This window comes from Hippoglossus stenolepis, chromosome 20 (assembly GCF_022539355.2).
Source record: "Hippoglossus stenolepis isolate QCI-W04-F060 chromosome 20, HSTE1.2, whole genome shotgun sequence".
NCBI classification, from domain to species: Eukaryota; Metazoa; Chordata; class Actinopteri; order Pleuronectiformes; family Pleuronectidae; genus Hippoglossus; species Hippoglossus stenolepis.
This window is the reverse complement of record NC_061502.1, coordinates 20,776,669-20,786,993: the sequence shown is the minus strand read 5'-3', so window position 1 is coordinate 20,786,993 and position 10,325 is coordinate 20,776,669. Positions and strand designations below refer to the sequence as shown.

Below are 10,325 nucleotides of genomic sequence, written 5' to 3'. Positions count from 1 at the left end.
CACTCTTATCTCATGAGTTTATTCTCATGATGTCATAAAATATTATTACTTTACTACACAATACAGTATAATGAAGAAATGATATTGAGACGTTTCTCCCCTAATATTCAGTCACAGTTTTTTAAAGGGGGCTCGGTCACGTCTCATGTCAGAGCCACTGTATGAACACAGATTTAAAACAGTCCATCACAAGGCTTAAGATATTTATATGAATATAAAGTCAACACTTTGTCTCCTGCCGTCATCAAACAGGACTCATTCACCACAACTGAAGACGTTTCTGTAAAAAGTCACAATTTTAGTCAATAGGTTGACTCTAAATAAAGATGGACGACGTGATGGCTCCCAGAAATGAAGCCAAATCATCTCCATCGCCCCCTGGTGTCTGGCTGCAGTATAGACCCACCTCCTCCATGTTAGCAGATGGGACATGGACCAAGCTAAAAAATCTAGGTAGACGTTAAATTCATTTCAGGTCGTTCTTATCTCACTGATGTTTGTTCAAGTGTTTCTGATCAGTTTGGTTTTTAGTTATTTGATGATATAAAAACAGGCTGAGACGTCATGATTGACAGCTGAGACTGACTCAGGATTGGTCAAGTGGGCCCTCGATACCCCGCCTCCACTCCATGATCACGACTCTGATATATTTTGTGTTTGTGCAGTGGAAGGAGACACTTTGTCCGCCTTTATTTACGGTGCCTGTTTTTTTGGCCTTTCTACCGAAGCCTGTGTGACTGCTGCAACATTTCAGAACAGAAAGGTCAAAGGTTAAACTCCCTGAATGTTTAATTGATCAGCCAGATGTTAAAAACATGAGTGTTTCTTATCTTATACTTCATTAAATTTACATAAACACAGAGTACATGTCCAAACTGCCGTCAGGGTCCATGTTAGTAGCTCCTGATACATGACACGCTTCCTCCAGACGAGCTGGTGTCACGCTCCTTCCTCCCTCAGGTCTGGTGTTTGACTGTGTGTCGGCTCCTTTTTTCCCAGAATGCACCTCTGTGTCTCTTCAGTTGTTGGTCAGTTGTCTTCTTCACCTCCGTGTTTTCCCCTCTGAGGAAAAAACAGGATGAGAAGTGACGTGAGAGAAAGTGAGTCATTACTGTTTAGGTGTGTGTGTGTGTTGTGTGTGTATTTGTGTGTGTGTGTGCGTGTGTGTCCTCACTCTGTTTGTGTGTGTACAGAGCAGAAGCTCATACACTCGTGGTCCTGTGTGTTTGTGCAGAAGCAGCGTCTGAGCTCCCTCCTGAGTCGCACTGATCCGAATCCGTACGGAACCACGCGGCTGGAAGACACAGAGGAAACACTCACACCTGTTCCTCATCTGCAGACCCACACAGGTTTATACAAAACACAATATATAAACACATGTGAGAATCACCATCCTGTGGTTGTTTGCAGTTTCAGACATTTACACACATTGTTCTCCAGATTTATGGGGTCACTGTGACCTTTGACCTTTGACCACTGAAATCTAATGAGTTCATCTGTGAGTCCAAGTTAATGTTTGTACTAAATTCGAAGAAATTCCCTCAAGTTGTTCACAAGAATGGAACAGACGGACAACTTGAACACATTCGACCTCTGAACTCTGGGCCGATCATAAAGACACACACACACACACACACACACACACACACACACACACACACACACACACACACACACACACACACACTGTTTCCACATCTGCTTTTGAGGATGAAGAAACTTTCACCCTCGTCTGGACGGAGCGTTTCCCTGAACTCTCATTAGTCCAGAGGAGGAGGAGTCGCTGGAGCGTTCCAGAGTCTCTGCTGTCAGCGCTCAGGTCCATCCCTCTGTCTGTCCATCCATCTGTCTGTCTGTCTGTCTGTCTGTCCATCCATCCATCTGTCTGTCTGTCCCTCTGTCTGTCCATCCATCTGTCTGTCTGTCCCTCTGTCTGTCCATCCATCTGTCTGTCTGTCCCTCTGTCTGTCCATCCATCCATCTGTCTGTCCCTCTGTCTGTCCATCCATCCATCTGTCTGTCTGTCTGTCTGTCTGTGAATCCATCCATCCGGATCTCTGAGGGTTTGGTAAAATGTGTTTGACCAAAGTTCTCTGGAACGAGAACTTGATTCAGATTTCCGTCCTGCTGTGAAAACCCATTTTATGTCGATGTTTTTATTTTAAACCTAATGGCAGCACATCTGGGTCTCATTTCCACTTTGTGGCCAGTTGTGATCTTTTCATCCTCCATCTTTCCCCTGATCTGAACCCTCCTCCATCCTTCAGCTCCTGTGCACTCATCTCTACTTTATTCCTTCAGCTCTGCACTTGTTTAACCTTTGTGTCGTTAATCTGCGTCTGATGGCTTCACCTCCGCCTCAGTGTCTTTACTGCTCTGTGACAAATTGAAGGAAAACCTGCCAAATGAGCGTAGGAGCAGGAAGACAGACGCCCGACAAACTACAGACACTTAGTGATGGTTCTTCCAACTCGTCTGTAAGTGTTCAGCTCCACTGAGGGGAGGGATAAATCTAAATGACCTGAAGGATTGAACTGTAAATCACTGAGTTATGGCTCCACGGCACCAAACCCTGTTGAACTCTTCTACTCTTCATGAGAAGCTCCAGATATTTGACAACTCATTTCCTTCTCTTCGTTTGTACGACGGTGAACAGTGCAGTTAGTTTTCGGAGGGAAACCACAAACATTATGGTGCATCTCTGACTCGATGTTTTGGTGACTTGTTTCCAGTTGTGACCACAACACGGACACGTTTCACCTTTTAAAGACGAACCACGTTACAGCTCTTCATGAAAATGTCCAAAAACTACTTCAACGATGTTGTATAATACACAAGTTAAAAAAATATACAATGTATGAGGTTTAATTCACGTTTTACGCAGCTCACCTTGTTGTTCAGGAGGAAATAAGAGACCAAACTAAATACCAGGACACTTTCATGTTGGACACATGATTTGTTAACTTGGAAACATAATTAAATGACAAAATGAAAAATATTAGCATCACCACACCACATCAGTGCTAACATGCTAACCAGCGAGTGTGTTTGCACAGAGCTGCAGGAGAAGCTGTCGGCCGCAGGGCTCTGTGGGTGAATTTACTGCTGTGCCACCACAGTTTAAAACGTCTTTATGATGAAGGCAGGAAGATCACAGTTTACCACTCGGCTATGTTTAGACCAAACTAACAGTCTGAGACTTAGTGAGAGGGTCCCGCTGCTGCGCGAGCTGTTTTTAGATCTTCTCTGGAAGCTATTCTGGTCCCACCTCGTTTTATTCTCTCCCCGGAATTCATTAAAATCTTAATGTGACTTATCGGCAGCTCAGCGTCCTGCTCACAGAGACGTGGTGAAATCACTGTGAATGTGACTGGAGGAGGTTAACGAAGGAATATACGATAAATCTCAACAGACGCACTGCAGGCGGCCCCTAGTGGCTGCAGGAGATACAGTTTGAATCGATTTAAAATAAAAACCATGAGATTTAGAAAGTTCGTTCTTTTTGTTCGTTGTTGTTGTTGTACGATCGTGATGACGTCGTTTGTTTCCTCGCGTGAGGTCGGGATAGGAGCAGGGGAAAATTAAAAAATTAGTTAAAAAATATTTAGTTCATGTTTCTTTCTTTCTTTCTTGATTTCTAACACAGTTTCAGTACTTTTATTGTTTATTATGGTTTAATGAGTCGTACAGATTCGTGAAGTATTTCAAGATTCTCCAGGAAATGACATCACAGGAAGTAAAAATACCCACGTAGACATTGGAGGAACATTTCTGCTGCAGATCTCAGAGGGTTAATTTAAACGGAAGCAGGCTGCGAGGAGTGAAGTGGTCGTGGGCAGATCAGGGTTCGACCGCAGTGATTCCAGACTCGCTGTGGTCTCCTCGTGTTCAAGGGTTAAAACGAGCTGTTTGGAAGCAGCGAGAGGAAACATGGCAGAAATTACCCTTCGTTAGGAAAGGTGTGCTTTCTTATTAGCTCCACCACATCTAACTGGCCACTCGTTGCTTGTGCACACTGAACTAAAATGAAGTTAACTGCAACCAATTGTGAAGCAAGACGTGCATCTGGTTCCCATTCAAGTGTTTCATATAACGATCCCGTGTCCAGTTCAACGCACACGTTCATTCATTATAAAACACTGTTTTTCTCTGTTTATGACGTGTGGGAAAAACAACACAACTCCATATATGACATGTTCCTGACGTGTTCCTGACGGGTTCTGGAGGTTCTGTATGTGAGAACAAATGTCTGAGTCAGTGCTTCTTTTTTTTTCAGTGTTTTCTGGATCTTCTCCTGCAGCCTCCTGGTAGAATGTGTGCAACATGTCAGAGTGAGTCCATGTGAGGAAACAGCAGGACAATGTGTGGAAGCTTCCCAGTGAGCGAGTGGACGTGTTGATGAGGTTTCTAACACGTGACGGACGTGAAACTGGAAGAACACAAACATCTCAGGATGAAGAAGAGGAGCCGTACACGTAGAAGACGAAGACGTCACCTTGGAAACACGAGGAGGTTCCAGATCTTCTGGTGCTGAGGGCCGACGCCGGTGTGGATGAGCTGTAAACAACAACACTGATCTTTCCACAGCAGAGTTTATACGTCATGTCCGGCCTCCTGCTGCTCTACAGGCTCCGCCCCTGCTGCTATACAGGCTCCGCCCTCTACCCAGGCCCCGCCCCTCGCCTGGATGTTCCCACATGTTCGTGTTGGTGTGAACGAGTCGGACCCAACAACCTGCTGCTGCTCCACAGGACAAACACTAACAAGTCTGAAGAATCCAGAATCTTGAAACCATGGTTTTCCCTCAACAGGAAGCTAGGAGGTAGGAGGTAGGAGGTAGGAGGAATCTTTGTCTCCAAACTAAATCTAATCACACAAGAAGTGATTCAAATCGACGCAGTGATTTTTTTCAAGACATTTTGTCGAGACGAAGAAAACAGCGAAGTGAAGGTGACTGGATTTAGCTCCCGAACGCTAACGTCGAGCTTCTTCATGGACAATAAGCAGCGTTCTCCTGATGACTGATAAAACCTGTGTACGACTGGTTACTGAGGATTCTCATCGCAGCAGAGCTGATGAACCCTCTCTCACCTCGGGCTGTTGACCCAGACGATGCCGATGTGGCAGAAGAAGATGCACTCTTTGTCTTTCTGGTTCTCACATGAGCAGCGTTTCTCTCGCCGGTGGGCCGTGTGGTTGAGCTGCACCAGGGGGCCCTCCTTCGCTGGGGGGCTTGTAACGGAGACGGCGGAGGCTGGAAAGCACAGGAGGAAGAGGAGGAAGAGGAGGGGGAGAAAGTCATCGTCATGTTTACGCTGCAGGAGATTATAAAATGACATTTAGTTTCCATCATCACACACGTCACAACTTCTGTAGAAAAATCCACATTCGTTTATTCAGGACTCCGTTAAAGACATTATTCACTTTCAGTCAGGGCATCTGGACGAGCTTCACCAGAGGGGGCGCTGTTCCACCAACGATTCTATTTCTTGTGCATTTCAGAAAATCAAAGATGATTCAAACCTTCACACAAACATCCAAATTACAAAATTACACAAAAACCCACAAACAAAAACAAAGTGTGGAAATGTGTGGTCCATCAAAAGCCTGACAGAATCATCAGGAGGAGGAGGAGGAGGACGAGAAGGAAGGGGATGAGGAGGAAGAGAGCGAGGAGGAGGAGATGGAGGCGAGGAGGACGACGAGGAGGAGGAAGAGGACGAGGAGGAGGACGAGGAGGAGGAGGAAGAGGACGAAGATGAAGTGAAGGAGAAAGAGGAAGAGGAAGAGGACGAGGATGAGGACGAGGACGAGGATGAGGACGAGGACGAGGAGGAGGACAAGGAGGAGAAGGACGAGGAGGAGGAAGAGGAGGAGAAGGACGAGGAGGAAGAAGAGGAAAAGGACGAGGAGGAAGAGAAAGAGAAGGAGGGTGAGGAGGACGACAAGGAGGAGGAGGAAGACGAGGACAAGGAGGAAGTGAAGGAGAAGGAGGAAGAGGACGAGGAGCAGGACGAGGAGGAGGACAAAGAGGAGGAGGACAAAGAGGAGGCGGACAAAGAGGAGGAAGAGGACGAGGAGGAAGTGAAGGAGACAGAGGAAGAGGAGGATTGAAGATCTTGCTCTTAGATGCCCCCCCCATCTCACGTTCTGGGAGAACAACAGAAAACAAGTCGTAATGTTACAGAAACTCTCAGGGTGGTTCGTCGCCGTGCACCGTTTTCCCCTCGGCCGTCAAACCCTTGGATTAGTGCCAACCTCCCGTTGTACGCGACGGACTCAAACTTTTATTGTTTCCTTGCTAAAGGCAACAAGTCGTACTTTAAGTTCTTTTTCCTTCACCTCAGGTTGCCGGTGAAACTTCCTGTAATTTCTCTCAGTGTTTCCTGCTCTCTCTGTGCCCGAGCCCACCGGCCATGAGCCTGCACACTTTGTGTACATGTGCAAATATCTGCAGCAGTTTGTGTCTGAGGCTGCAGGATAAAGAAATGTGGGAAAACCCAAGAGCCCCCCCCCCGGAGTCTGCCAAGCCACAGTTTAATTTCTTGCCCTGTTATGAGAGCGTCTGCCCGGCTCCACAGGGTTTGACCAATCAGACAATATACAGCGGATCAGTTTAATCCGTGAGCTGCTGTTTGCGTTGGCAGGAGTCGCTCTGCAGGTAGAGGCCTCGCTCTGTGTGCACGGAGCTGTGGGGGTAAAGAACACAATCTGAACAGTTCACGTCCATCGTGTTGTTCTAGCCGCGGTAGTCTCAAGTTTCCTGGGAGCTAATAAAGGTGCTGAAGCCAAATGATAGCCAGAATCAACCCTCTGCCTGGTTTGGAGAGCGTCTCCAGCAGAAATCCCCAGACAGGTTAGAAAAGTAAAACGGGCTGGACGCTCCGAGGAGACACTGAGGACACTTACCCAGCAGGCAACCTGCTGCGGCACGAGGACGACCTCCACGGGTCCAGAGGTGGTATGTGAGGCCTTAATTGTTGCTGAGGTCAGGACCCAGCCACAGGGCGGCTTTTTAAAAAGAGACTGAGATGATTAACGGGACACGAAGGAAGACAAACTAGAAATGTCTCGTTGGGCTTTTCAGGATCTAACAGCTGTTTCTCACGGTGTTGATGACCAGGATTTAATGCTACAATCAAATTGTCTGATTCTGTACGACTCAAACATTGTGTGTCTGACAGACGACGGTACGAGAACCATGTGGCGCTAATGTGAATGATACGTTTGTTGATGACTCACTGATTTTAACGTTTAAATCCCAGTGCTAACGAAATGCCATCGAAACGCTAACGAAACGCTAACGAAACGCTAACGAAACGCTAACGAAACGCTGACACGTCATCACAACAACGTCTGAACCCTCTGTTACACTTCTGCTCTGGTGTCGCCCTCAAACTCCATGAAACCAAACACAAAGCTGAACAGATACCACACACATCACACACACACACACACACACACACACACACACACACACACACACACACACACACACACACACACACACACCACACACCACACACACTTCCACACACACACACACATTTCCAAACACAAACACACACACACACACACACACACACACACACACACACACACACACACACACACACACACACACACACACACACACACACACTGACCACTTTGCTCGAGGGGAGTTTTGTTCATTCTAGAAGTTGAAATCCTGTTCCGCCCTCAGATGAAACATCACGTTTGAGAAACGAAGAATTACTTTGAGAACCTTGAGATCAGATGAACATCTGAACCAGAGTCACCTGAAGCTCAGATCGTTCACTGAGTTCACTTCATGCTGTCCCAGGTGTGGCCATGAATCTACAAACCAGTCAGGTCCCGTGAACACATTCCAGATCCTCCATATGTGATAAGACATAAAAGATGGCTGTGTTACATTCCTGAGCGCACGGGGACGCTCCTCGACTCACAGGCGTTTGTTTAACTTCTTCACCTCGACTTTAAAATGTTCAGATTCACCATTTCTCTGCCGTCTGTTTGTTTGTGGAACTTTAAAACTGACAGAGGGCAGTAAAGAGATTATCTGATGAGTTCAACATGTCAACGGTTAATTAACAGTTAATTAACTCGTTAAAATGTGACAGCACCCCCCCCCCAACATGGACACACCCATCTCACTGAGAAAAGGTCTGTTGAAGAAAATGTGAAAAAATAAAAGATAAAAATAAAGAAAATGAATGATTCTGTTCACGCCTCAGTTTTGTATCATATATAAATGCATTGACTTATTTCACTTACATTTTATAAACTAACCCTGAAAAATGTTAACGACGTTAAAGCTCAAAGTGTCAATGAACTTTTCTTCAGTACATAATGAAGAAGATGCATCAAAATCATCATTTTCAATCCCAGAAACATCTTGAAACATCTTCATCAGAGAAGCAGAACTTTGTCTCTTCAGACTTTCTGTTACCTTGGTTCTGGTGGAACAACATCAGAGACGCAGTGAGGAGCCAAACGTAAGAGACGTCCATCCTGCAGACTCCAGGTGACAAATCTGTGAGTCGTCCCGTAAATTCCTCCCAGCAGCTCCAGTCATAAAACACGGTGGAGGGAAAAAGCCCAAGATGTTTATGGCACCTTTCAAACACAAAGCAGAAAACACTCCTGGTGGAACAGACACCTGAGCTTCTAACTGCTCCCGGTCAACTGCGAGGAAACCAGCTCCTGAAGGTCACACCGGAAATGTCCATCTGATCCTGTCAGGTCACAGACGCCACCCAGGAAGAGCAACAGGATCCAGGAGAAGCTCCCGACGTGACGAGCTCAGAGCGACTGAGCTGCAGAGGAGGAGAGGAGGAGGACAGAGAGGAGGACAGAGGGGAGGACAGAGGGGAGGACCTCCTCAGCGTGGTCGTCATTAATCCCAGCCTCCTCTGCTCCTGGTCAGACGCTGCCATGCTCTCATTGTGCTTCTGTCTCTGTGCAGCTTCCTCCACACTTAACAACCTGGTCTGTCATCACCATCATCACCATCATCATCATCATCATCATCATCATCACCATCATCATCATCATCATCCCATCATCATGACCATCATCATCATCACCATCATCATCATCATCATCATCATCATCACTAATCATCACCATTAATCATCACTTACCATCACCATCATCATCATCACCATCATTAATATCATCACCATCATCACCATCATCACCATCACCATCATCATCATCACCATCATCATCATCATATCATCATCACCATCATCATTAATATCACTATCATCATCATCACTATCATCATCATTAATATCATCATCATCACCATTCATCATCATTAATCATCATCATCATCATCATTAGTATCATCATCATCATCATCACCATCATCATCACCTTCATCATCATCACCATCATCATCATTATTACCATCATCATCATCATCACCATCATCATCATCATCACCATCATTGTCATCATCACCACATCATTACCATCATCATCACCATCATCATCATCACCATCACCATCATCACCATCATCATCATCACCATCACCACCATCACCATCATCACCATCATCACCATCATCATCATCATCAGTGGAAGCAAAAGTCCACACATTCTTTACTCCAGTATAGACACTTGTCTTAAACCCCCAGTCAAAGACAACAGAAATCTCTGCAGGATTCAGGAGGAGCAGGAAATCAAAATCTCATGTTACGGGCCAGAGAAACTCCACCAGGGCGGGCCAGAGAAACTCCATCAGGGCGGGCCAGAGAAACTCCATCAGGGCGGGCCAGAGAAACTCCATCAGGGCGGGCCAGAGAAACTCCACCAGGGCGGGCCAGAGAAACTCCATCAGGGCGGGCCAGAGAAACTCCATCAGGGCGGGCCAGAGAAACTCCACCGGGGCGGGCCAGAGAAATCCCACCAGGGCGGGCCAGAGAAACCCACCAGGGGCGGCCAGAGAAACTCCATCAGGGGGCGGGCCAGAGAAACTCCACCAGGGGGCGGGCCAGAGAAACTCCACCAGGGGGCGGGCCAGAGAAACTCCACCAGGGGGCGGGCCAGAGAAACTCCATCAGGGCGGGCCAGAGAAACTCCATCAGGGGCGGGCCAGAGAAACTCCATCAGGGCGGGCCAGAGAAACTCCATCAGGGCGGGCCAGAGAAACTCCACCAGGGCGGGCCAGAGAAACTCCATCAGGGCGGGCCAGAGAAACTCCACCAGGGCGGCCAGAGAAACTCCATCAGGGCGGGCCAGAGAAACTCCATCAGGGGGGGCCAGAGAAACCCCATCAGGGCGGGCCAGAGAAACTCCACCAGGGGGCGGGCC

At 47.0% G+C, this 10,325-nt stretch overlaps 1 protein-coding gene across 1 annotated transcript; it reads right to left on the bottom strand.

Moving 5' to 3' along the window:
• On the bottom strand, positions 1-9,064 carry si:ch211-202p1.5 (uncharacterized protein LOC103909337 homolog). Its single transcript, XM_035144284.2, has 4 exons — positions 8,453-9,064; positions 5,092-5,254; positions 1,175-1,294; positions 1-1,062 (listed from the first exon to the last, which is right to left on the bottom strand). The coding sequence occupies exons 1-4, from the start codon at positions 8,511-8,513 to the stop codon at positions 957-959; spliced, it is 450 nt and encodes a 149-aa protein (XP_035000175.1). The 5' UTR covers positions 8,514-9,064; the 3' UTR covers positions 1-956.
• Between the last annotated feature and the right edge of the window lie 1,261 nt (positions 9,065-10,325).

Excerpts from the sequence above, each read along its gene's own strand:
- si:ch211-202p1.5 (XM_035144284.2), bottom strand. The coding sequence starts at position 8,513 with ATGGACGTCTCTTACGTTTGGCTCCTCACTGCGTCTCTGATGTTGTTC. Across the intron at positions 5,255-8,452 it reads GTTGTTCCACCAGAACCAAG|CCTCCGCCGTCTCCGTTACA; the intron begins GTAACAGAAAGT and ends TGTGCTTTCCAG. Across the intron at positions 1,295-5,091 it reads GTCTGGGTCAACAGCCCGAG|CCGCGTGGTTCCGTACGGAT; the intron begins GTGAGAGAGGGT and ends TGTGTCTTCCAG.